Below are 25,825 nucleotides of genomic sequence, written 5' to 3' on the forward strand. Positions count from 1 at the left end.
CTCCCTAAATCTAATGCCTGCCACTGACCTCACCCCAGGGGGAAGCTCACTCAACTCCGTCTGACTGCCGTTCCTCCAATCAGGACCCGGCAGCTTAGCACCGGCGGAGCTTGAATATAGATACCTCTCGCTCCCCATCGCCGCTGTGGACGGGTTCCCACCTCTGGTGTCTGTTCTCCTGTTCAGACGCACCCTCGCTTCAACCAACTGCCCGCACTCGCTCGAAGCCGGCCGTCTTCATATGTTCTAAGTCAGGGTCTTGACGACCCCATCCCCATCTAATCTTAGCCACAACATAACCTCATTCACAATCATATCTCCATATCCGGTCCAAGATGTTGTCTAACCCGCTTCACCGGTTTTCACCTTATCACATCCCCTCAACTGCGCTGCTGTCGAACGGCCATGTTCCGGGCGGCCACCTTCACGCGGCCGGACTTGACTCGCTCGCCCCTGGCTCTCACTACGCTCTCCAGCAACTCCAGCAGCATGTCGGCGTCCACAACCCCCACCTCGCTCGGACTGGCCCTCAACCGAAGCATAGGCAACATCCTTATGGGCCTGCCGCCAGATCTTCGGGGGCAGCTGGACCGATTCGGAGGAGGATCAGCAGGGCCTGCGATCAGTGCAACCAGCTAAGGACCAAATGCGACGGCCAACATCCATGCGCTCATTGCATTGGTGAGATCACTTCGCGAATGTCCCGGGGTGCAATGACCTTTTCTAACCCTTGGTAGAGTTCCAACTGGGCTGCGAGTACATCCGAGAGCGCAAGAAGCGTGGCAAGGCATCCCGGAAAGACCTTGCACAGCAAGCCGCCGCCCAGGCCGCCGCCCAAGCAGCTCAGAACGGCCAGAAGACCGAGAATTCAACGACGGAGAATACAAAGCCCGCAGAGAACCGGAACGATACACCGAGCAACACCAAGCCTGTCTTGACGGTTAACACCGACCAGCCACAAGCGTCGGACAAGAACGTGATCGACGTACCAGAGGATCCCAATCTCAGGGAGCAGAGGACAGGGAGCATCGAGGCCTTGGGCGACATGAGCGCCCATCCGGCACCCATGTCGGCTCACCCCGGGGCGATTGAGCGAGAACACCTCGACAACCCGACGGCACTGGACCTTAACGGATATGGTTCCGTTCATCCAGCGTATGACCGCCAAATGGGCGCACACATGATGAACGGCCCACCTCATGCGCCCTACGGCCCAAACCAGGGCAACATGTCCAGTTACCCAGAGCTCCCATATGCTCTGCAAACGCAGAGCCCGACGGGTTATCCCGCAAATGCCGCGAATGGGTTCCGCCTCGCCAACAGCCCTCTCGGCCCCTATCCCATGGGTGGAGAGGCCCCGTCGCCGGGCGGATGGATGAACATGTCATCGCCGCCCCCCCAGTTTGCTTCGCACATGCCGCAGAACGGGTATAACCGTTCGCAGCTGCGGTACCCAGTCCTGGAGCCCCTTGTTCCCCATCTGGGCAACATTATCCCTCTGTCGCTCGCGTGCGACCTCATCGACCTCTACTTCGCGAGCTCATCCTCGGCCCAGATGCACCCAATGTCGCCTTATGTCCTCGGATTCGTCTTCCGGAAGCGGTCGTTCCTCCACCCGACCAAGCCGCGACAGTGCCAGCCGGCTCTCCTGGCCAGCATGCTATGGGTTGCTGCACAGACAAGCGACGCTCCTTTCCTGACGAGCGTCCCTTCGGCCCGTGGCAAGATTTGCCAGAAGCTCCTGGAGTTGACGGTCAGCCTTCTCAAGCCGCTCATCCACACGCCCTCAGAGGAGGCATCGCCCGTCTCGAGCCCCATCGTGGACGGCGTTGCCCTCGGCGGCCTTGGTGTCGCACTGCCCGGGTCCATCAGCATGGATGCCCTCACCAGCGAGTCGGGCGCTTTCGGCGCGGCCGGTTCTCTGGACGACGTGGTCACCTACATCCACCTTGCGACGGTCGTGTCGGCGAGCGAGTACAAGGGAGCCAGTCTGCGCTGGTGGAATGCCGCGTGGTCGCTCGCTCGCGAGCTCAAGCTCGGGCGCGAGTTGCCTCAGAACGCGCCGGCGAGTCGCCAGGGTGGAGCCGCTGAAATGGAAGGCGAGGGCGATGGTGCCGAGATGACCATTCCCGGCGTCATCACGGAAGAGGAACGCGAGGAGAGGCGGCGGATCTGGTGGCTCGTCTACATTGTCGACCGCCATCTCGCCCTCTGCTACAACCGCCCGCTCTTCCTGCTCGACATCGAGTGCGAACACCTCTACCAGCCCATGGATGATACCGATTACCAGAACGGTAACTTCCGTGCCTACACAACCGACCCGAGCGTTCTCGGCTCAGATACCGAGGGAAAACGCATCCGGGTCAGGGGTCCCTCGTTCGTGTGCAGCGGCCACAGCATCTTTGGCTACTTCCTTCCACTAATGACCATCCTCGGCGAAATCGTAGATCTTACCCACGCCAAAAACCACCCTCGCTTCGGCGTCGGGTTCCGTTCGTCTCGCGAGTGGGACGACCAAACGGCCGAGATCACCCGCCACCTCGACATGTACGAGCAGAGCCTGAAAGAGTTTGAGAAGCGACACCTCAGCATCAACGCGCAAGCCCAGGCGGCAGACGAGAAGGCGGCCGAGGCGGCCGGCGTCCCCACGGCTAACGCTAACGACCTCCCGGGCACCCCTTCGGGCCACAGCGTGCACAGCGTGCACACCACGTCGAGCCGCATGACGGAGAGCGACATCCAGACCCGCATCGTCGTGGCCTACGGCACCCATGTCATGCACGTGCTTCACATCCTCCTCACCGGCAAGTGGGATCCCATCAACCTCCTCGACGACAACGACCTCTGGATCAGCAGCCAGGGGTTCATCACGGCGACCGGCCACGCGGTCAGCGCAGCCGAGGCCATCAGCAACATTCTCGAGTACGACCCCGGGCTCGAGTTCATGCCCTTCTTCTTCGGCATCTACCTCCTCCAGGGCTCGTTCCTGCTGCTGCTCATCGCCGACAAGCTGCAGCTCGAGGCGTCGCCGAGCGTGGTGAAGGCCTGCGAGACCATCATCCGCGCGCATGAGGCGTGTGTCGTGACGCTCAATACCGAGTATCAGGTATGTACAGTACATGTTAAACCCAATCAAATCAAAATCACCATCACTCGGGTGGCCTCGAGGAAAAACAGATGCTAACTCGCTATCTTTCCCACCCAAACAGCGCAACTTTAGCCGAGTCATGCGCAGTGCTCTCGCTCAGGTACGGGGCCGCGTGCCCGAGGACCTTGGCGAGCAGCACCAGCGTAGGAGGGAACTCCTCGCGCTATACAGGTGGACGGGCGATGGTACCGGTCTGGCGCTGTAGAAGAGGGCCCTGACCGGTTAATTATTTCCACTTGTTACTCCTCGTGTGTAACCGTGAGGTTTGGCTTTGTGTTCAGCCCCGCCCGGATTTCCCGCATCTCTAAATACTCTGTTCTCTACAGCCATACACAACGGGTTCGTCGGTTGGCTTTATAACCGGCGATATGCTTCTTCTCGGCTGGCGTTTGATGGCTTGATGGCTTTTCACTTGGGCTTTGGGAAGGTGTTTTCAGGGTTCCCAAAAAAAAAATAACCGAAAAGGCAAAGGGGGTTCACTGGGGGGGTCTTTGGAAGGTTGGCGGATATCGGCGGGTGAGAGAGATTCCCTTACAGGACGGGCAAGGTGGGATGGTTTGGAGGAGGTGGAATATAAGCAGATGGGGATGATCTTTGATGGCTCCTTCAACGACGACGGAACGGACCCCGACACGACTCACTCGATGAATGAGGGACATTGTGTGGCGGTGCTGGGTCTTGAGCGATATATTTGACGGTTTCTGTTTTAGACGCCGTTTGGCGTTGAGGTTTTTTTTTTTTTTGTTGGGTTGTTGTGATTTTCTCTTTGGATACCTCAGTTCTTCTGGCTTTTGGAAGGGGGGGTCTGGAAGTTCTTTGTTTCTTCTGTCGACTGTTGGCTAGGCGGGACACTCTGGGAACCTGTACTGCGAACAATACTATGTAGATATCATGTTTGTATAGGTAGTGATGATATACCGTATGACTTACATGACCCTGGACCGAGTCTGCTTGTCTTATTTTCTTACATAGCCTGCCAGATGTGTTAGCCGGGCTCGCCGCCGGTCTAGTCAACGTTTTCTCTCGCACAACAGTCAATTCTCGCCGCCCGGGCCGCATCTAGCATTGGATTGGTTTTTAGCTCATCAGCTCCATGTCTGACACAACTCCACACCTCAGAAGCATCGAACCAGAGGAGCTTTTTGATCGCATTTCCACATGGCCGGCCCAGCATTTCGTTCGTTGACAATAGCAACAACAGTGCATTCTCCCACAGGTAGGTCCTCGTGAACAGCTGGTGACAGATATCTGTTTGGTTTTCATGGTCCCGGATGGTTTCTTTCTCGATGTTTACTCGTCGTGCCGCCGTCAACTCACCACTTCGCCGGCCGACCACGGGAAAGTGACGGGCGAACATATTCGAGTCCCTTGGATGGGAAGAATCGTCCGTGTTCTCACCAATGCTGACCCTGTCTGGGGACACATTGGTCCGGCAGTATCCTGCTCTGGGCGACCTTGACACAAGCAGACCAAGATATGGCCCATGACTCTATCGTGCGCATTCAACTCGGGGTCGCCACTGTGATTATCCACCGGTTCTTAAACGGAGCTTCTCAAAGTGGTGGCGGATGAGCTACTCGTCCAACAAGAAGATATGGGAGACCACACCAACAAGGACATGCTCCTCAAAGCATATCTTGCAAGCATCAAGCAGCAATCAGGGGCGCCGACTTTGTCCTCCGCGTCGGGTTCAGGGGCCGCCCTCGTGACCGCCAATGATCCATTCAACAACAAAGAACCCCCGCAAAGCCAGGGCTGGGCATTTGCGTGGAGGGATGCGAGGCATCGCCACCGACGAGACGGCCGTATCCATCAAGATGTTGGACCAATGAGGGTGTATGGCCCGTCGAATAGCGAGCAAGGCACACCGTTGCGTCGAACCCGAGATGCCTGGATCGGCGACGGCGATGAAGATGCGAAAAGACTGGTTAGGCGACGCGGGCGTGCGCAGAGGAGACTGGGCTTAGTAGGTAGAGGCAAAAGGCCTGGCGGGAATGAGGTGGTGACGTCGACCGGTAGTCTGGACGGTTCCCCTGAAGCAGGTCGGGGGGTTAGGGGCGGTAAGTCGTCGTATATAGCAAAGGCAGAGAGAGTGGCCGTTGTTTGTCCGAGGAGGCGGCGGCGAGCCACCCACCAAGTCTCCAGCCACACTCTCCTCAACCGCTCATCCATTGGTCACCTCAGAGAGATTATCCTCTTCACCCCTCCCCCCCCTTCTCAAACCCCCCTAGCCTCCAGATCCGCCATCTTCTCGTCCATCCTCCTCGCCGCCTCCTCTTCCGCATCATCGGCTTCGGCGCCGCCACCACCACCGCGGCGGGGGGCGCGCACTACCACGACCTCGATCCCCCTCCTCCTCAGCTCGTCCTCGACATCGCGGCGGGTGACCATGCCCCTCTCTGCGCCGCGCATGATGCGGGCGAGATCGGCGCGCATCTTGCGGCCCCAGCCGTCGACGCTGCGCATGCCGACGACGAGGAAGCCGAGCTCCTCGCGGTCGACGTCGAAGACCTCCCACCACTCGCACTCGGGCATCTTGGCGCCGACGTCGCGGGCGGCGTTGTACACGGCCGCGACGGCCAGCGCGTTGGGCTGGCTGGTCAGGTACAGCATCTGGGGCGAGAGCAGGGCGGCGTTGAGGTAGGCGACCGCCCGCCTGCCGATGCGCTCCCGCGGGGCCACGCCCAGGAAGTCGAGCGCCTGCAGGTACGTGACGGCCAGCGGGTGGGGCAGGGCGACGTGGGTGTCGAAGGCGAGGGCGTAGAGCGCGCGGGCCTCGAGGGCGAGGACGCGGGCGTGGAAGGCGTGGTAGGCGGACTCGGACAGGTAGTAGCTGGCCGGCTCGTTGGCCGGGGGCGGGGCGGTCGGCGGCTGGAAGAGCGAGCTGGCCGGGGAGAGGAGGTAGGCGTAGACGTTGGCCAGGTCGCGCGGGGACCGTGGGTGCGCCGAGAGCTTGGCGGTCAGGTAGACTGTTGCGGCCGAGACGTCCTGTTTGGATAGTGGGCGTTGGGGAGGGGAGGTCGCCCCGGGCCCGGCCCATTCTGTCAGTCGTCCTAGTCCCGGAAGGTGGGTTGCGTGAGAGGATAAAGCGAAGAAGGGGCGAAAGAGGGCGAAAAAGAGCGTACGCTGAACTCATGAGACATGATGGGCTCGACGAGCCAGTATCGCGCAAGAAGCACGTTGGCCTGCGCCGTGACGGACTGGGGGAGCTGGAGGAGGATGCCGGCGGCCTGGGTCAGGCATTGCGTCGCGAAGAAGATGGCGTCTTGCAGCTCGATTGGGAGGGCGTCGAAGGAGCGGCGCTGAAATAGCTGGTCTGGCGTTGCCAGCGGATTGGTCATGTGCGACATGGTGGCTCGTCGCTGGCGGGGGAATTGGAGGAAAAATTGGTCGGGTAAAGAAGGTGGTGCTGGTGCTGTGCCAATTGCTGTTGTTGTAGGTCTCTGGGAAAGAGACCCCAGCTACCTAGCCAACTTTTGGAGTGCTGCTGCCTTCCCACTAAGCGCACTGTAAGTGCACTGTACGGAATGGTCTACAAACGCCCCGCATTTCTCAACTTCGCGCGATCTTGGGCAATGATTAAAACTTCACACATGCAGGTGTTTTTGTACAGTCAACTTGGCTTCTTGACGCTCCTTCCCAAGGATGCACAAATACGACGCGACAGTAGAATTATTCCTCAGCATGTCTGTCTACCAAAAACAATGGATTCCTCCTGCCTGCACATCAGGAACATCTTGTGATAACGTTACCACCGAAAATACAATTTCTCCAAACAGCCCTGAAAACTAGCGCTTAATGGTATCTAGTTAAACAGCCGAGTTGTGAAGCTGTGACGGCGGAGTTACCGCCAAAGAAAAGAGAACCCCAACGACCTACTTAAACATCAACCCTCTCCTTTGAGAGTCGTGCTCCGTCCCGTTGCCAGAGTATAATAACGCATTGGGCTCCAGCCTGTCAATGAAGATGATTTCGCCTTACTGTTCTGGCTCCGCCTTGACCGCGACGTCGGGGTCTTGAGACACCGCATCCGGCTCGTCCCTTGCGCCAGCGCCGCCATCATCGACATCGCCAACATCCTCCTCATGCGCATCGCCGAAAAGAGGAGCAAAGAAGCGATCGGTCTTGGCCAACACGGGCACCATCTCCGCACGCAGCATCAGCTCTACGCGAGATGGGCCCAGGGCCATGGAAGAGACATCAACGCCGATAAGGACAGCCAGGTAATCGCGCGCCAGCCGCGCGCGCAGCTCGTCCATCTCCGTTTTCAGACTCTGTCCGATGCGGTCACACAGCTCGAAAAGCCGCCGCTGTACGTGGTTCGTGGCATTCCGGAACATGACGCCGCGCCGTTGTTCGACGTGGTTGAGCATCAGCTCCTTCATGCGCATGTAGGAGCCGGGACCTGTTGTTGTTCCGTTCAGTATCAACCGTCCAGGATGGATCTCAGATTAGGATAAGGTTGTTTGGAAAAAAAAAAAAAAAAAGGGGGGGGGGGCCCGGGGGGGGGGGGGGGGGGGGGAAGGGCGTCATGAGCATACCTCGCTCGTCTGTACAGCCTTGGTATGCAGGCATCATCTCCTCTTGAATGACGGGAGTGAATCCTCGGTTGGCTTCCCGCTGCAGTTCCTGTGCCAGGGTCAAGATGGCAGTTCGCACGTCGCCGATGCGCCGCAAATGTGCTTGGAGTTGTTGCGTCAGCATGTTCAGGCCGGTATACTGGGTTCCGCGCTCCCTCGCACGCTCTGTCGCCTCGAGGTGGAACTTGTCCAAGTACCCCCGGATGGCGCGGAGAAAGTTGTCCAGAGCCCATGGAAGACGCCGCTGGAAGGCACGTTCCCAGCCATTAGCGAGGTTTCTTGATATGGGGTCGAAGAGCTCCTCATTGAAGTCATGAAAGCCGGAAGCCCCGGCGAAGACACCGTTCCTCCTGCACGTTGCTTTGTAGGTCGCCCAAAATAACCCGACCGGTCTCGGGGCTCCCCATTGTGATGCGGTAGGCAGCGCCGCATCAACCGCCGCCGGTATGTACCTGTCGAAGTTCTCATAAATGTTTTCCGTCAAAAGCTCGTGTATGGAAGCCATGCATTGCTGCAACATCGTGTCGAGGTCCTAGTCGGAGTTAGTCGGATCGATGAGTTGGTGCTGACGCAGCAGGGTCGCTAACCTGCTCCATCTTGCGAAGCTGCTTTCTCAGCCGCGTCTCCTCCTTCCCCTTCTCCGTGTCCGTAAGGCTTGAGCCGGTTCCATCATCCGATGCCCACATGGTCATCGAGTTGAGGAGTTGCATTAGGCTATTGAGGAAGCGGTGGGCAGCAGCGGTCCGGCCCGCCTCGGTGAGCTTCTTAGCATGCGCCTGAAGCTGGGGAATCTCGGTATCCTCAGGGGACTGGAAGCCGCTCCCGTTGAAGTCGTCCTTCTGAAGCCGGCCGCTCAGCTTTTGATACGCCCGGCTGCTGACACAGAAGACGGGAAGCGACGCGGCGACGGCGTCGTAGTCCCGAAGATCGACATCGGGATCGAAGTTGGCCTCGTCCTCCTCCGCCGCGTTTTCCTGGTCGAGCCTACGTAGGGGTTAGAGCAACTCTCCTCCGCCGCTCGAGCGAGTTGGCTGCGTTGGTACTTACTCTTTGATGCCCATTGCAAAATCCTGCTTAATGGCCTTTCTGGAGTACTCGTTCCTGCCCTGGATGCAAACAGCCTTCACTTCGGCAAGGATCACCTCTTTCTCGGTAGTCAACTGTTTGATCCGCTCACGGAAGGCCTTGATTTTTTCTTCAATCTCCTTCTTCTTGGCTCGGACTTCCTTCTTCTCATTCTTCAGAGATGCAAGCTTGGCGTCAACCTCATCACATGTGAGAGGCTCCCTCTCCTCGTTCTGTGCCTCTTGGTTTTCCTTGTCACTCGAGTCTGAGCCGTCTGTATCCGAGAAATTGCTGTCGATATCACTCGAGCAGCGGTCCTTGCGACTGCCCTTCGGTCGGGACTGCCTCTTGCGCTTCTTGCTCGGCGAATTGGGCGGATAGACAGTGGCACCATTAGCCAGCTCGCTGCCCAAAGCCTCCCACTTGTCCCACGTCTGCTCGATCTTGTCAATCACGTCGTTGCAGGCATCTCGCTCATCTCTGAGATCATTCATGTCGGACTTGAGCTTCCTGATGTCGTCCGAGAGCTCTTGGATCCTAGACCAGGACTCGGAGATCTCTTCCTCAATACCCAGACTCTCTGCCGCCTCGGTGACGGAGATATCGTCCGTCTTGGAGCAGATGAAGGTCACGGCCGAATAAGTGCCATCGTACTTTAACTGGCGCCTTTGTCTCGGTTAGCGACCCCAGCCAATTGTAGTCGACGACGGCGAAGGATGTACGGTCAACATACCTAAAAGAGTCGCCAAGCAACGATTTGGCAGTCTTGTCGTCCACTGCCCGGGTGATTGGAGCAACGATCCACAGGCCAGTGCAGGCCTTCATGTAGTTGGCAGCTACGGCGGCACGCGCTGCGTTCGAGTCCTGGACGCCAGGAAGATCGACCAGGCAAGCGCCAGTGGAGAGGGCAGCGGCCTTGGTGTAGATGCGGACAACCTTGATGAGGGGCCAGTACTCCATTCGCTTCTCAGTGTTCTTTTCCTTGCTGTCGACATAGTCCTGCAGTTGACGGTATAAACTGGCAGACGTCGTCGCTCGAAGTTTCTTGACAGTGCCCAGGACCTGGCGGACGGCGGTTTGATTGACCAAAGATTCAGGAGTCGCTTGTGCGATCATCTCCTTGGTCATCCTGGGATAGACGGCCTTGATCTTGGCGTACGCGACGCCAGCATCACTATCCTGGTTACTGCACTCTCGAGACACCGCGCCATTGCCATCCAGAAGGTCGCTATAGAGGCCGCGGAGGTCCTTAAGCCAATCATCAGCGGTGATGAAGTCGACCTCGGCACGATACAGCTCGTCAGGATCTTCTGAGTAGTTGTACGAAATCTCAGTCGGGGAGGCCGTACATGCCCTCATGCAGTTTGTCGGGAGGAGCCTGTTACAGGGAGTTAGGCACCAAATCTCGCGCAGGGGATGGAATGCGCTAGGAGAGTAAGGGAGGCACAGTTCTCAGATCTCCGATTTCAGGAAGGAAGAAGCAACCCTGAAAGGAGGGGCAAGTGGGATGAGCGCCATGAGATAGGAGGGTTAAGCCAAGGGGAAATAGAAACATTGGTAAAGTATACCTCTCTTCGTCGAGGACAGCACTGATGACGGACGATTTCCCGGCTCCTGTATTGCCCACGACGCCAACGATAGTGCGTGCAGGCTTCGCAAGAGCCTCGAGATCGGCGATTGCTTTTAGCCATCCGGGGCCCGAGGTTTGTGCAGGCCCAGACGCTAGTGATTTCTTGAGGTTTTCGAGGACCCGCACACCGATACTGACACCCTTTTCAAGGATCTCCGGCGGGTTGTCGGGCGCAATGAGCCTCTGAAGATAGCTGATGGTGTCGACATGGTCGGTGCTGCCAACGACGTTGTTGTCGTTTTCAGACTCAGCGGCGGTCCCAAAACCAGGGTCATCGACCGGCTCGGGTTTCACGGTTGTCATGATTTTGGAAAGGCCCTTCTTGGGCCGGACAACCGAGGTAACGGATTGAAACTGAGGGTAGATGGGTCCGCTTATTCCTTGTATGGATGCAATGAAACCATGAAGCCGAAGAGTCTGGCAGACGGGCGGCCGCGTTTCACGCGTTCTGGGATGTGCGTCAGAAAGACGCGGCACCCCTGCAAGTGGGGCAGCGAAGCAACTTACACGCGTCATATCCGACGCGTCAGCTCGTGACCGCGGAAGATGCCCCACAAGTACCTCGGGGAGGTACCGTAGGTACGTAGCTTCCCTCACCTTGTATCTTCCCTACCTGAGGTTAGCACGGAAACTTGCTGCGTACAAGTACACTTGCTGTAACATCGTAAATGTAGTACAGGCGCAGTCCGTACGACGGCTAAGATGATACGTGGACTTGCTGAGCCGGCAAAAAAAAATCCACTAGAAGAACCAAAAAGAAGTTTCTTTGGGCATTGATGTAAGCGCACTTGAGAACAAAGATGAAATAGAAGAGTGCAAAGAGACAAGTTCTGAGGGGGGAGTCAGCGTTACAGGTGTAGACGGTACCACTTCCACTACGTCGGCGTGGTTTTACGGAGGCAGACCAGCAGCTCATCAACGCAACGGTTCATCTTGTAGAATCTCAGCAGTAAATTCCAATCTGATCTAGATGATGCCACAGCGTCTAAGGTCGACACGATTCCTTGGTGGAAAAGACCACATCAGAAAGAACTCCTAGGACTCATTGGGGTGTACTTGCCCGCCGGGGAAGCGGAACCCGTGTAATGAACGCCGTTTTGTGCAAAGTACCTAAACTATTGCATAAGGTAACCACGGAGTACTGCGTTGCGGGAAAGCGGGACCGTCAAGGTACTTTGAGGCACCAAAAATTTAACCCCTCTGCCCCGCTCAACAAGACATGCACAAAAGTTGCCTCGACAGACAACAAGGACTGGGAGTAAACAAGGTTCAGGGGTAGGGGACGATCGAATTCGTGCGGTGCACCGGACAATATCCGCGATCGAGATTCGCGGTGTTAGGGATCAAGTGCCATATAATACCATCTCCGGTTGTCACTTCTCACTTCGTCGCTTCTCACTCCTCATTCAAATTACTCGCAAGTCCACGGCGAAAGAAGGATCGAGCCAGAATGGACCAAGTTACCAAAAACACCGAGTCGCTCAATCTCGGAAACCCACAACCCAATGAATCCGCTGGTTCAGCCCCCGAGCCGGTGCCGATGCTGCCAGAGCTGCCACCGGGCCGCACCCTGAACTCGGGCATGACACTGGAGGAAACGGTGGCGGATCTCAACAAGCATCCTCTCTTCATGACGGAGCTCGACGATGCCGAGGATAACGAGCATCTGGCGGCACTGCAAGCGCTCGCCTACGAAGGCACTCCCCTCGAGAACGCTGCCAACTTCAAGGAACAAGGGAACGAGTGTTTCCGCGAGAAGCGATGGGCGGACGCCAAGGAGTTCTACGGCAAGGGCATCCCCATCCTCGTAGCGGAGGAGCGGAGGAGGGCGAAGGGCGAGAAAAAGAAGGTCAAGAAGACCGCCGAGAAGCCTGTGTCCATCAACCCGGATGCCAACAACTCCGCCTCGGGCCCGGACCTGCAAGAGGAGGAGGAGCAGCAGGCGCCCCGGCCGAACGAAGACGAGTACGAGGAGGTCGATGACGACCCGGCCGAGGTCAAGTCGGAGCAGGCCCTGCTCGAGACGCTCTACGTCAACCGGGCGGCGTGCCACCTGGAGCTGCGCAACTACCGCTCCTGCACCCTGGACTGCGCCGCCGCCCTGCGCCTCAACCCGCGCAACATCAAAGCCTTCTACCGCTCGGCCCGCGCCCTGCTGGCCGTCGGCCGCGTCGCCGAGGCCGACGACGCCTGCGCGCGGGGCCTGGAGGTCGAGCCGTCCAACAAGCCCCTCCTGGCCCTGGCCAAGGACATCGTCAAGGCCGCCGAGGCCGACGCCGCCCGCCGCAAGCGCGAGGAGGAGCAGCAGGCCCGGGAGCGGCACCGGGAGGCGCTGCTGCGGGCCGCGCTCGAGGCGCGCAACATCCGGACCAGGAGTACCGGCAAGCCGCCCGACATGGAGGACGCCATGGTCAAGCTGTCGCCCGACGAGCACGACCCGACTAGCTCGCTGGTCTTCCCGACCCTGCTATTGTACCCCTGCCACCTCGAGAGCGACTTCATCAAGGCGTTTAACGAGCGCGAGAGCCTCGAGCAGCACTTTGGCTACGTCTTCCCCTTGCCGTGGGACCGCGCCGGAGAATACAGCTCGGCAGGGGTGGAGTGCTACGCCGAGACGGTGAGTGGCGGGCTGGTCAAGGTGGGGAAGAAGGTGCCGCTTCTCAAGGTGTTGAGCGGCGGAAACGTCGAGGTCGTGGACAACCTACTCAAGATCTTTGTCGTGCCCAAGTCGAAAGCCGAGGCGTGGGTGAAGGAGTTCAAGGAGAAGAAAGCGGCCGGGGCACCATGAGAGGGGCGCGGGGAAGGGGGGGGGATGAAAATGATTGATACCCGGATACGGAAAAGGTTTGAATACCGAAACTATGGGTGTCCAGCGAAGTCGTTTGCAGCGTGGAAAGGGGGAAAAAAATACAAGACTCTAGACGGTTAGATCTGCAAAAAAAAAGATGACCGGTATGCTGGCTGCTCCCCCCAATGGGAGCTAGCATGATGACTCCGATCGAAAAGCAAGACTATGGACCTATGAGAATTGCCCTCAGTGACGACAACAGCAAGGTGAGGTACCGCCCTCCCGACATACTTACTCTTGCTCCATCCTACGCCGCACAGCCCAACAACGCAAAGGCAAATCACACCAGTCGGCCAGATCCGCCTCCTTACCAATTCCAGAGAAGAAACAAGGCCCGAGGAATGACAAGGTAAAACAAAACGGCATAGCACCGAGACACTGGGCAGCTCGAGGCTGATCAGCCACAGCCCACCCCTTCCTCCGTCAAGTCAGAACCGGCTACCGTCCCGTCGTCCTCCTCAGCGCTCCAACGTCCGTCTCCTCTTCGATCTCGTCGTGGGCCCAGCAGAGGCGGGGCGAGGAGGATGGGGGGGTTCGATCACGAGCCCGTCGGCGACGATGGCCATGCCGATAGCGGCCGGCGGCGGCATATAGCTCGATGCCGGCCGGACGGCACCGGGCGCAGCGCCAGCGCCGGCCTCGGTGTCGTCCTCCGCCGCCACCACCGCACCACCGAGAAGATGACGACGATGACGCGCCGTCCTCGGGCTGCGTGGCTCCGCTCCTGCGTCGGTATCTTCTTCTCTTCTCCGTTCTGCTTTTCCTCTTCCTCCTCCTGCTCCTGCTCCTGCTCCTGCTCCTGCTCTTCCTTCTTCTTCGTCTCCCTCCTCAACGTCGCTCCCGCCCAGGCTGCTGCTGCTGCTACTGCTGCTGCCGCCGCCGCGGCGCCGCATCCGCATCAGCATCATGGCCGCATCGCGCTCGGACTTGCGGCGCGGAGGAGCACCGCGACCGCGACCGGCAGCACGACTGCCATCGCCGCCGTCGTCGTCGCTGTCGCTGTCGTTGTCGTTGTCGTCGTCCCGCCGCCGCGGAGCGGTCTTGTTATTGTTATTGTTGCCGGGCTTGCTCTGCGCGCTGGCGGCGACGGAGATGATGGTGGTGGTGGTGGTGGCGGCGGCGGCGTCGGTGTTGTCGGTGCGAACGGCGGCGCGAGGCAGAGGCGGTGGTGTTGACGACGACGACGACTTGGACTTTTTACTGGACGCGCTCGCCGGGGTCGGGGGCGGCGCCGCCGTCACCGACACTGGACTACTACCGCTGCCGCTGCCGCTGCTGCCGTTGCCGTTGCTGTTTCTTTTCCAGCTGCTGGCCGCGTGGCTCTCGCGGGCGTCGTAGGCGGCATCGTCGTCTGTATTGTGGTCATTGTTGTCGTTGATGTTGCTGTCAACTTTTCTGTCGTCGACGCTTCTGTTGCCACGGGGGCCAGTGACGGTGGCATCTACCTTGCTGAAGCGGCGCTTGAGCCGCAGAGGGGGGAGAATTATGCCCCGTTCCGGGAGGGTGGCCGAGATGGGCGAGGTTCCGTGGTGAAGATGTTCGAAATGCCCATAGCGGGACTGGTGGGACCGTGGTTTGTATGGATGCCATCTCTTTGTGCTGCCGCCGCTGCCGCCGCCGCTGCCGCCGACCCCAACTACGCCCGGGATTGGAGAACGCGGAACTGCTGACAGCCATGGGTTGGCGGTCGCGGACAGGTTGAGGCTCGGTAGTTCCTCGTGGAGGTTGGGGGTCGCGCGGCGGATGTGATGATGGCTTGCAGCGTAGGCCTGAGGAGGAGGAGGATGGTTTGCTGTGGTCCATGCCGGGGAATGCTGGGGCGCGGGCACCGCCGCCGGTCCCGTCGGCAATCTCGATGTCGGGATTCGCAACGGGGCGACGGAGGTTGCATATGGGCGAAGACCTTCGTGGTCTGATCCCCCCAGCCTGTAGTCAGCGTCTGGGTCGGTGTACGGGCTGATCGGCAGGCGCTGGTCATGGTCGGAATGGAGGTCGTGAGGGTTGGAGACGCGCACTGAGCGCTGGGCTAGCAGTGGACTGACGCTGCGAGATGGCCGGGGGCTGGGAAGAGCTGCACTCGGTCGGAACAGCGCAGCGGCATCCTTCCTCGCTCGCTTCACGATGTCCGGGTCGATGACCATGCGGCCATATCCGGGTGCTTTCTCCGGAATGCATTCCAAAGGGAACCGCGGGCCGAAGAGCGGGATAAGGGCACCAGAGATCTTGTGGCAGAATGTCGCGCAGACGGCTTTGGCACACGAGTACGGCATCCAGTAGCCTGTAAACCCAACGTTAGTACTAGCATGGGGCAATATCTCGCAATACTTGGGGCCAAGCACGCACCCTGGGCCTTGATCGAGCCCCCGGTGATGCTGTATGTGATGTCTTTGAGCCCGGGGTTCAGATTGAGCATCTTGGCGGGCGTTGTCTGTTTGAGGTCAGAAGCAGCACACAGGGGTGTTTGGAGGACGAAACTGACTTTGCTGTAGCCACGGCACTTGAAGAAGGGAGTCATGCGGACGAGGCCGACGTTGTGGTCCCACATTACGGTGTAATCGGTGTCGTCCCCGGGAACTTTGAAGTTGTAATGGAAGGCTGGTTCAATCAGCAGTGTTCATCGCCCCCCTCCCCCCGAGAGGGGGCGGGGAGAAGGGGGGGAAAGTCCACACCTTCGAAGCCTTCTCTTCCCGTCTTGGAAAAGAAATCCTTTTTACCGCTGTTGTAAGGTATCCGTTCGCCGGTCTCCTGAATCGAACCGAAGGGATGGACCCGGAACCTGTGCACTTCCCGGATCGAATGCTCGTCCAAGACCTCAAAAGGCGGGAAGTTCACCACAGCCCTGGTTTTGCGTCGAGGAGGACCATCGGCATTTTGCGTCATCCTGAGCACCCCTATCGATGGCGTGACTGGAGCTTGTTCGTTTGACGGGGCTACAGTCTGGCGGGCCGGGAAGCACAGTGGACGAGAGGTCGGTAATGGAGCCCGTGGAGGCGTAGGCGACGCCGGGTTAAGAAGTTCCGCGACGGATACCATGACGGTGAAGGGGTCCGGAGATGTCTCGAGATGTCTCGCGTACTCGTTGCTGTGACTGCAGCTGGTCTGAAGAGAGAGGAAGCAAGAGGAGAAGTCGGCGAGCAGGCGGGGGCACAGGTTATGAAGTCAGACAGCGCTTGCGGGCTCCCCGGCGGGCTGAAGGCAGGCAGACAACCAGGTTCCTCTTTGAGTTCGCAAACAACAAAGCTCCGCGCAACCACGACGAGTTGACGGGCACCTCAAGGGCGTGCAACTGCAACAAGGAGCACGGCCGGCCCTCTCTCTTCCTTGAGCGCCGGCGCCGGCATGCAATGACCTGCAGCCCCGGTGAAGCGTCTTCGTTCTGTCTAGCGATCTCGATGCAGATTCTTTGTCTGGGAACCCAGGGATTCGACCGCTAGGTGACGGGTACAAGCGTTTGGTCTCTTCCACCGCTCTTTGGGGGCTCGAGTTTGGCAGCCAGAAACTGACAAATGACGGCGGAAGGGGCGGTCAATATTCGGGTTTGATGACGGTAGCAGAGATGGTCTGATATCTGTGACGGTGGCGGTAGGCTAGCTCAATAGGGAGAGGAAGTGTGACTACGCTCTGGTGGTTGTGTACCCTCTCCTCCTGGCGGCATTGCTTCGGGCGCCAGTGCTGCACGGCAACTCTAGGTGAACCCCTCCCCCCTTTTTCCCCAACAAGCCGTGCCCAGATATTGTATGACCACCCAGCAAATTAGATCTGGCAGACGGTCAAGGCGGAAACGGTAGTGAGCAGGCCGGTCGAGGGAACTGCACCCTCACTTGTTGGGGCTTGATTCTATCCCAGGGGCACGGGTGTGTCCAAGCTCCACGATGACCCTGTGGCCACAAAAACAGCAAATGAGTTTGACACAGCAAATACCATACCGTGACCCATCGGGCAGGGGTGCACCTGTTTGAGGCCATTTGACAAAAAGTAGACCGTCGGCCAGCTGCAGGAGGCGTTGTCCGGCTACTTGGTTGAATATTTCCAATGAGGAGGTGAAACAAAGAACGAAACCCCGTCCCCGTGTTGACATCCCAGGCGAAGATGCCTGCTCGACTCGACACACGTGGCTGCTTCACCGCTGATGGGCAAGATCTTCTTGATGAGGTGGAGGAGGAAGTGGACTAACTGAATTACCGTCCTGGTACGGATGTGCTGGTCTCGCAACTTGATGCGCTAATCGTCTTGGTCTTGCTGTTGCCGAAAGGAAGCGCTCCATGATACTGGTTCCGTACAGGAACATAACAGATGCCGCAAGTGCCAATTTCGACGACCTCAAGTCATTCTCTTCGCCATGACCTCTTCCTTACGTAGAGACATCTGGGCTGCTTCGAGAAAAAGAAGAGCGTCAGACATTCTCCGCCGTGACTAGTGGTAGCAGGGGCCAGTTGTCACTGCACTGAGCCTTAGTTGGCCCCACGAGCTCACACTTTGCGCGACGGCAGCACGAGAAGAAGCAGGCCGATGGAGCAGAGACGTGATCTGAAACCCGCAAACCCTGCTGGGAGCTTCTCTTTGTTTCTTCAACAACAACGGCGGTGACGACGCCATGTGTGGGTTTGCAAGGTCGGCCGAACACGCGGTAAAAGGAGTGTATGTGACCCGGGTTGGTGGCCACAGAGTCGAGGAGATCGCACGAGGTTGAAAGAAAATGTGGCGTAGAGGCTGCCGACAGGTGAGATTCGGAGATGGCGCGGATGAACACCACTTGAACGGTCATCGCTACACGCCCTGATGGCCCCTGCCGGCGCAGAGGTTGGACACAGCAAGCCGTTGTGTTCCAGGCAACATGGATCCCTCGACTGGCTTCCCCTGAACCGCGCCCAAGCCCACCGTTTCCAAGTGTGCGTGACTACTGCAGTCACCCGGCGTTCCTCACGGCAAGGGCAAGGCCGCCTAGCACCCCGACTCCCACGCACGGCAGACAGACACACCTCCCTCTCTTCCCCCTTTCCCTCCCCAAACGGCAGCACACGGGCTCAAAAGGCCAAATTGGTCCACGAGGCCAAAAAAACTTGGCCGACACCGTTTGGCAGAAGGACCGCCAGCAGCTGCACAAGCCGCCCGCGTGCTGACCGTTCACCGATTCAAAATAAAAGGACTGTCACAGACTGATGGCCCGCTCAGATTTTGGTGCTTCCATCAACAACCTGGATTGTGGCAATATCGGTAGCTTAGGGGTTGTGCAGTTCACATCTCCATGTCCTTGCCGGCGTCTATCCGATAGGATCCCTGCTTGGCCGTCGATTGGGAGCCGAAACACAAAAGGATTGGTGCCGGAGTCGGGCGTCGAACTGCCTTCCCCGAGCACCTCGAAATGAGGAGGTCCATCTGACGGCGGGCCAGCGTGCCATCCGAGCACTGTAGAAGAAGACTAACCGCCGCGTCCAGGCATCCCAGCCTTGAGCTTCGGTCGCGGCATAGCGGCGCATGTCAAAGAGGCCCTAATGCTAAGCAGTGCAACGGCCAGAGATGTCGCGGCTCTAAATATGGGCCCGGGGAATTTCCTAGCGCGTGCTTCCCGAAAGGCAAGTAGCACGACACACTGGGCACAACATCCCCTCCGCCCCCTACGCACAGCATGCTCCTCACACTCTGAGAGCAGAATGCGCGGCGACGAAATGCCCTTACAGTTGAAGATTGCCCACTCGCCGCCCAGAAAGGTCGAATTGGGGTCGCTTCAAACAGGTGTACCCTAACTGGACGGGAGTTTACAGCCGATCCGGAAGGGAAGTGGAAGTAGCCGTGCTGCGCCGTCATTCATTAACCCTCGAGGTCTGATCCAGAATTCCAAGAAAAGCCAGTCACCGCCAGCCATGGATGGTGGAAGAGAACCTAGAAGATGGTCAGCTCATGACCTGTTATTGAGGAGCAACCAAAGCGGGCGAACTTGGTAAGAGGCGTGCCAAGTACAACTAGCCTACATTCATTCCTTCTCGCTACACTCGGTCAACCACAGACCGCAGACACGGCCACGGCCGTGAAAGACTCGATCCGCATTTTGCCGCTATCGCTGCCATTGCTGTATCGTCCGTATCTCGCTGCCTAACCATAACCACACTGCCTCTTTCTCATCTCACTTGTGCGATCCTGCGCTGGTGTTGGAGATTAGATACGCCGATTTCGCAGAAGAGCAAACAGTGCACCGGCCCAACCAGAAGGCGAGGTGGCGGACACAGAAATAGCGAGAAATCGTGACAAGTCACTAAGCTTGCCGGAGCGGGCGGGTATCGTGAGAACCGAAATTTCAGGTGTGTACAAAATCTCTGTCACTTGTCACTGCCCGCCTGTCACTTGGTTTGCTGCTTTCATGAAAGCTGTTGTTTCCTTGTTGAGTCGCCCGTTTGCTGTTAAGGAAAGTGGGGCATCCTTATTGTCTCCTGATCCCTGCACACTGCCTTAATGCCTCAGGCACTGATCCAGGCAGCAAGAGGTTGCAGGTCGCGTCCAAGTCGCGCGCAACGCTGTGGGGCTTCATCTCGACCACAGGTCGAATCCGGTCCTGTTTTGGAAATCCACACAACATTGTCTGTTTACATTTGGCACGCTTTTCCACAACAACAACTGCTGTGCACACCATCACCGCTCAGCTCTGCCCCTCGTTCACTTCGTGTGCCTGCGCCCTTCTTTTTTTGTTTGCGACGTCGCGGAGCCGACCGAGTCGCCGAGGCTAGCCCCTGGTGCTCGTTTTCTTTGTTCGTCGCTGCCACGAATTTTTTTGTTCTCTTTCACCTTGTGCATGCGCGTGCCTCTTTTGTTGTCCGCACCTCGCCCCTTTGCTCATAATCTTGAAATAGCGCGTCGTTTGCCGTGCAACGCTGTCTCTCACCCCTCACCATGGATTCAGACGTCGACTCGGTCTTTGGTGACTACCAAGACGATTCAGATGATTACACTCCAGAGGTGGTACGTAGGTTGCGCGTTGCCCCTCCCTTTCCAAGGTTCGACGGGTGTCGCTATCTCAGCAACGGTGTCTTGATGCAATCCCCGGCCCGCCGACATCGTACGGCTAACAATCCTTTAGAAACCCAAGGCTAAGGCGGCAATGAAAAAGACGGCGACTACAAAACCTGGCAAGATGGTTCAGACAACACTCACGGGCGCCAAGGCGCCCGCAAAAAAGCGGCCAAAGCCCGACAGTGATGCCGAGGACGACATGCCAAAGAAGAAAAAGGCGTCCGCGAAGAAGGCGAACGCCAAGCCTCTCGCAGAGATTGAGAATGATCGCATGGCGATCGACAGCAACGACGACGATGATGCGCCCGTCTCGAAACCGGCAGGCAAGCCTAAGTCGGCCACCGAGACATATCAGAAGCTTACTCAGCTCGAGCACATCATCAAGCGCCCAGACACATACATTGGCTCTGTCGAGCGCACCGACCAGAAGATGTGGGTATTCAACAAGACCGAGAAGTTGATGGAAAACCGTACCATCAGCTACGTCCCCGGTCTCTACAAGATCTTTGACGAGATTCTTGTCAACGCCGCAGACAACAGACAACGCGACTCGTCAATGACATACCTCAAGGTTACTATTGACCGCGAGTCGGGCGAGATCTCTGTGGAGAACAACGGCAAGGGCATTCCCGTGGAAATACACGAAAAGGAACAATGCTACATTCCCGAACTCATCTTTGGCCACCTCCTGACGGGTTCCAACTACGACGACAACGAGAAGAAGACAGTCGGTGGCCGTAACGGTTACGGTGCCAAACTCACCAACATCTTTAGCCAGAGGTTCACCATCGAGCTGCAGGATTCCACCAACGGCAAGCGGTACAAGCAGACGTGGACGGACAATATGGGCAATATGGAAAAGGCCAAGATCGTCTCGAACAAGTCGTCGGACTTCGTCAAGGTCACCTTCCTGCCTGACTACAAGAGGTTCGGCATGGAGAACGGGATCGATGATGACCTTGAGGCCCTGCTCTACCGCCGTGTCTACGACATGGCCGGCACCGTGTCCGGCGTCAAGGTGTGGCTGAACGGCGAGCACCTCAAGGTTAACTTCAAGACGTATTGCGAGATGTATGCCAAGGCCATCGCCAACGAGCGTGGCGATGCCGCTGTCGACGGCGAGAAGCCGGCCGCGAAGGTCGAGTTTGATCAGCAGAGGTCCAACGGTCGGCTGTGGCAGGTTGGCTTCACCGTCTCGGACGGCTCGTTCCAGCAAGTATCGTTCGTCAACAACATCGCCACCACGTCCGGCGGAACGCACGTCAACTACATCGCCGACCAGATCTGCGAGGCGCTCGGCAAGGAGCTCAACAAGAAGAAGAAGGGCCACTCCCTCAAACCTTCACACTTCCGCAACCACATCTTCATCTTCATCAACTGCCTGATCGACAACCCGGCCTTCACCTCGCAGACGAAAGAGCAACTCACGACCAAGGTTAGTGCCTTTGGTAGCAAGTGCCAGCTCAGCGACCAGTTCCTCAAGAAGGTCAAGGCTTCGGAAGCCATCGCGAACATCATGGAATTTGCAGACAGGAAGGCGGATAAAATGATGGCCAAGAGCGACGGCAACAAGCGCTCGCGCATCAGCAACGACAAGCTCATCGATGCCAACTGGGCCGGTACGAAGCGCGGCCATGAGTGCACTCTGATCTTGACCGAAGGTGATTCGGCCAGAGGTCTTGCTGTCGCTGGCCGTGCCGTCTTGGATCCTGACCGCATTGGCGTCTTCCCCCTGCGTGGTAAGATGCTCAATGTCCGCGATGCCTCGCTCGACCAGATCATGAAGAACAAGGAAATCGAGAACATCAAGAAAATTCTTGGGCTCAAGCACAAGCAAGACTACAAAGACACCCGTGGTCTCCGTTACGGCCATTTGATGATCATGGCCGATCAGGATCTCGACGGGAGCCACATCAAAGGCTTGCTCATCAACTTCCTGGAGGTGCAATTCCCCTCGTTGCTGCGCGTCGAGGATTTCTTCCAGGAGTTCATCACCCCGGTAGTCAAGGTTTGGCAAGGGAACAACCCGAAGAAGCCACAGAATCTCAAGATGTTCTTCAACCTGCCCCAGTATGAGACCTGGAAGGAAGCACACAAAGCTGAGCTGCGTAAATGGAAGTACAAGTACTTGAAGGGTCTGGGTAGTTCCTCCAACGAGGATGCCCAGATCTACTTCAAGGACTTGGACCGCCATCTCAAAAAGTTCGACATCCTGAAGCCTGAGGAGTCGCAGTTGCTCGAGCTGGCTTTCTCCAAAAAAAAGGCTGACGCTCGTAAGGAGTGGCTGGGCAATTTCATTCCCGGGACTTACCTCGACTCGACCATGAGCCGGAAGACCATTTCCGACTTCGTCCAGAAAGAGCTCATTCTCTTCAGCATGGCTGACAACATGCGGTCCATCCCCTCCATGATCGACGGCTTGAAGCCTGGTCAGCGCAAGGTTGTCTATGCCGCCTTCAAGCGCAACCTCGTCAGCGACCAGAAGGTTGCCGAGTTTGCTGGTTACGTCTCGGAGGTGGCCGCCTACCATCATGGTGAGATGTCACTGCAGCAGACGATTATCGGTCTGGCACAGACCTACGTCGGCTCCAACAACGTCAACTGCTTGGAGCCTAGCGGTAACTTTGGTTCTCGTCTCGCTGGTGGCTCAGATGCCGCCAGCGCTCGTTACATCCACACCCGGCTGTCGCCCTTCGCCCGGCGCGTCTTCTCTAAGCTTGACGAGCCCAATCTGGAGAACCAGTACGACGACGGCAAGATGATTGAGCCCAAGGTCTACGTCCCCATCATCCCGATGGTTCTGGTCAACGGCGCCGACGGTATCGGTACCGGCTGGAGCACGCAGATTCCCAACTATCACCCACTTGACATTGTCGAGAACTTGAAACGGCGAATGGGCAGACTCGACCCTAACGATCCGGAGGAGAAGCCGTTCAAGCCAATGACTCCTTGGTGGCGTGGTTGGAAGGGTGTTGTCGAGCCGGATGGCCCGAACAGGTTCAAGTTCAACGGCATCATCAAGCAGGACGAGCAGAATCCGAACGAGATTCACGTCACTGAGCTGCCCATTCGGATGTGGACGGATGACTTCAAGTCCAGACTCGAAGAGATCCTTCGCGCCGAGAAGACTCCCTCATTCATCAAGGACTACAGGGAGTTCAACGATCATCAGACTGTCCACTTCATCATCGAGATGGAGGACAAGCATCTGAAGGCAGCACTCGACGAAGGTTTGTTGGAGAAGTTCAAGCTTACCAAGACCGTCACCACCACCAATCTCGTCGCGTTCGACACCCGTGGCCAGATTCACAAGTACGAGAGTCCGGAGGAGATCATGGAGGAGTTCTACCGATACCGTTACAACATGTACACGGAGCGGAAGAAGCACTGGCTTGGCGTCTACCATGCCGACTACCGCAAACTCAAGAATCAATACCGCTTTGTCTCGGAGATCATTGAGAACAAGCTTGTCGTCAACAAGAAGAAGAAGGATGTGCTTGTTCAGGAGCTTCGCGATCAGAAATACGAGGCTTTTCCCCCCAAGGAGGACAAGAAGGTCAAATCCACGGACGAGGAGCTCGGCAAAGACGATGCTGAAGATGAGGACGTCTCGAGCGATGCGCGGGACTACGACTATCTTCTCTCGGTATGTTCTTAAATTCCATCGTTGTTGTTGCCGGTGCAGCTTGCTAATGAGTACAGATGCCCATCTGGTCGCTTACAAACGAACGTCTTGAGAAGCTCAAGAATCAGATCGCGGCCAAGAAGGCCGAGTATGATGAGCTCGAGGCCCTGAGCGAGAAGGATCTGTGGGTCAAGGACCTGGATGAGTTTGTCGAAGAGTGGCACACCCAGCTGAAGCTGGATGAGGAGATCACCACCGGTATCCGTAGGATGGGCCGCCGCACGTCACACAAGATTGGTGCTGGCAAGGGCCGTCGCCCAAAGGACGATGATGAGTACCAGCCGGAGAAGAAGACCAAGGCTCGGGCTCCCAAGGTTGAGAAAGTCGAGACCAAGAGTCACCAGAGGTTTACCGAGAAGTTTCAGGCGGCAACCAAACCTAAGCCCAAGAACGATCTCTCCGACGACGACTTTGCCCTTCTTGGCAAAAATGCTGTGGTGAAGCAGGAGTCCGAGCCCTCTGCTTCACGTCCAGATGCCACGAGTGGCCGCAGCAAGCGCCCAGCTGCGACTAAGGCAAAGTACGCCTTGAGCGACTCTGATGATGACGATTTCATGGATCTGGACCAGCCGGAGGTCAAGGACGAGTCAGAGGTATCCGAAGCGAAAGTAGTTGCCGAAAAGCCGGCCAAACGGACAACAACAAAGCCAGGAGCACTCAACATGGATGACGAGTTCAATGAGTCTGCTTCTGACGCAACCGCGGAGAAACCAACCAAGCGGACCGCAACGAAGGCCAAGCCATCGTATGTCGACGATGACTTCGGTGAGTCCGGCTCAGAGGAGGTTGTCGAAAAGCCAGCCAAGCGGGCTGCGACAAAGGCTAAGCCTACCTCCGCGGGTAGCGAGCCTGATCGGTCTACGTCGGAAGAGGTCGCCGAGAAGCCAGCCAAACGAGCAGCGGCCAGGGCCAAGCGCTCGTATGTGGATGAGGACTTTGGCTCTACCGACGACGACGACGACGACGACGACAACGGTGACGACATGCTTGGGGATGTCGGTGCAATGGTTAAGGGAATAGGAGCCCCCGCTACCAACAATGGCAGACTTAGTCTGTTTTCCATGTCGCGGCCGGATGCAGCAGACGCGCCAATCCCCAAGTTAAAGGCGAAACAGTCAAGGTCCATCCTCGACACGGACGACCACGACGACACCAACTACGAGGCTCTCGCCATGTCCTCGCCGCGGAAGCCCACAAAGACAGACGATCTTGACGATTTCTTATCCGACGACAACCTGCCGGGCGCAACCAAGCCTGCGGCCAAGAGTGCCGCCGCCGCCTCCAAAGCCAAGGCACCCCTCAGCGTGGTGCCGGCCGCAGGGGCTAAAAAGCGCGGCCGCCCGGTCGGATCCAAGAACAAGCCCAAGGGCGACGACGCTTCTGCTCCCAAGACGACCAAATCAGTCGCCTCTAGGCCCAAGACCTTGACCACACTTTCCCCCGCTGCGAAAGCCTACGCCGCAAAGAAGGCCAAGAGCACCAAGAAAGCCGTCAGCGACGATGAGGACGAGGACGAGCTGATGGAGGACACGGCCCCGGCGAGCCCCAAGCCTGCGGCGAAGAGGCCGGGGCGCGCCGCCGCGGCCAAGGCAAAGGCTAACCCCATCTACCTGGACGACGACGACGACGATTCCTTCGTCAGCGCTGACGATGGTAGCGGCGGTGCTGGTGGTCGGGGACGAAGGGGCAAAGGCAAGAAGGACGATGATGATGCCTTTAACATGGACGAGGACAGCGACTGAGCTTAGGTTGCTACCCGGGTCTCGTTTTTTTTTTTTTTTTTTTTTTTTTGAAGTAGTGTGGTTGATATTTGATGAGACATATCTTTTCTCTCTCTCCCTGCTTCTATTGGGGGGCAAAGTCGGAT

At 57.8% G+C, this 25,825-nt stretch overlaps 6 protein-coding genes across 6 annotated transcripts; 3 read left to right on the forward strand and 3 right to left on the reverse strand.

Moving 5' to 3' along the window:
* Positions 1-335: 335 nt before the first annotated feature.
* On the forward strand, positions 336-3,353 carry P884DRAFT_278054 (fungal-specific transcription factor domain-containing protein; the record flags this gene model as incomplete). The annotated part of the gene is made up of 3 exons (XM_069443147.1): positions 336-681; positions 738-3,106; positions 3,210-3,353. 3 exons carry the CDS (start codon positions 336-338, stop codon positions 3,351-3,353), a joined length of 2,859 nt encoding a protein of 952 aa, XP_069296979.1.
* Positions 3,354-5,365: 2,012 nt separating this feature from the next.
* Positions 5,366-6,498, reverse strand: P884DRAFT_202137 (cyclin-like protein; the record flags this gene model as incomplete). The annotated part of the gene is made up of 2 exons (XM_069438399.1): positions 5,366-6,136; positions 6,274-6,498. The coding sequence occupies 2 exons, from the start codon at positions 6,496-6,498 to the stop codon at positions 5,366-5,368; spliced, it is 996 nt and encodes a 331-aa protein (XP_069296980.1).
* A 627-nt stretch (positions 6,499-7,125) lies between these two features.
* P884DRAFT_300219 (uncharacterized protein) lies at positions 7,126-10,726 on the reverse strand (the record flags this gene model as incomplete). The annotated part of the gene is made up of 6 exons (XM_069444747.1): positions 7,126-7,553; positions 7,690-8,260; positions 8,316-8,712; positions 8,776-9,459; positions 9,527-10,171; positions 10,362-10,726. The coding sequence occupies 6 exons, from the start codon at positions 10,724-10,726 to the stop codon at positions 7,126-7,128; spliced, it is 3,090 nt and encodes a 1,029-aa protein (XP_069296981.1).
* A 941-nt stretch (positions 10,727-11,667) lies between these two features.
* P884DRAFT_224955 (uncharacterized protein) lies at positions 11,668-13,224 on the forward strand. The gene has a single exon (XM_069439603.1). It carries the CDS (start codon positions 11,874-11,876, stop codon positions 13,209-13,211), a length of 1,338 nt encoding a protein of 445 aa, XP_069296982.1. The 5' UTR covers positions 11,668-11,873; the 3' UTR covers positions 13,212-13,224.
* Positions 13,225-13,729: 505 nt separating this feature from the next.
* Positions 13,730-16,390, reverse strand: P884DRAFT_308516 (uncharacterized protein; the record flags this gene model as incomplete). The annotated part of the gene is made up of 4 exons (XM_069445150.1): positions 15,941-16,390; positions 15,751-15,866; positions 15,615-15,699; positions 13,730-15,549 (listed from the first exon to the last, which is right to left on the reverse strand). Exons 1-4 carry the CDS (start codon positions 16,302-16,304, stop codon positions 13,730-13,732), a joined length of 2,385 nt encoding a protein of 794 aa, XP_069296983.1. The 5' UTR covers positions 16,305-16,390.
* A 3,469-nt stretch (positions 16,391-19,859) lies between these two features.
* Positions 19,860-25,720, forward strand: P884DRAFT_285435 (DNA topoisomerase 2-like protein). The gene is made up of 3 exons (XM_069443768.1): positions 19,860-20,222; positions 20,341-23,919; positions 23,976-25,720. Exons 1-3 carry the CDS (start codon positions 20,154-20,156, stop codon positions 25,698-25,700), a joined length of 5,373 nt encoding a protein of 1,790 aa, XP_069296984.1. The 5' UTR covers positions 19,860-20,153; the 3' UTR covers positions 25,701-25,720.
* The last annotated feature ends 105 nt before the right edge of the window (positions 25,721-25,825 follow it).

The sequence above is a fragment of the Thermothelomyces heterothallicus genome (genome assembly GCF_042370625.1).
Source record: "Thermothelomyces heterothallicus CBS 202.75 unplaced genomic scaffold P884_scaffold_13, whole genome shotgun sequence".
In the NCBI taxonomy this organism is placed as follows: domain Eukaryota; kingdom Fungi; phylum Ascomycota; class Sordariomycetes; order Sordariales; family Chaetomiaceae; genus Thermothelomyces; species Thermothelomyces heterothallicus.

Coding starts and splice junctions, on each gene's coding strand:
- P884DRAFT_224955 (XM_069439603.1), top strand. CDS start 11,874: ATGGACCAAGTTACCAAAAACACCGAGTCGCTCAATCTCGGAAACCCA.
- P884DRAFT_285435 (XM_069443768.1), top strand. CDS start 20,154: ATGGATTCAGACGTCGACTCGGTCTTTGGTGACTACCAAGACGATTCA. Junction 20,223..20,340: donor ATGATTACACTCCAGAGGTG/GTACGTAGGTTG, acceptor ACAATCCTTTAG/AAACCCAAGGCTAAGGCGGC. Junction 23,920..23,975: donor ACTACGACTATCTTCTCTCG/GTATGTTCTTAA, acceptor TAATGAGTACAG/ATGCCCATCTGGTCGCTTAC.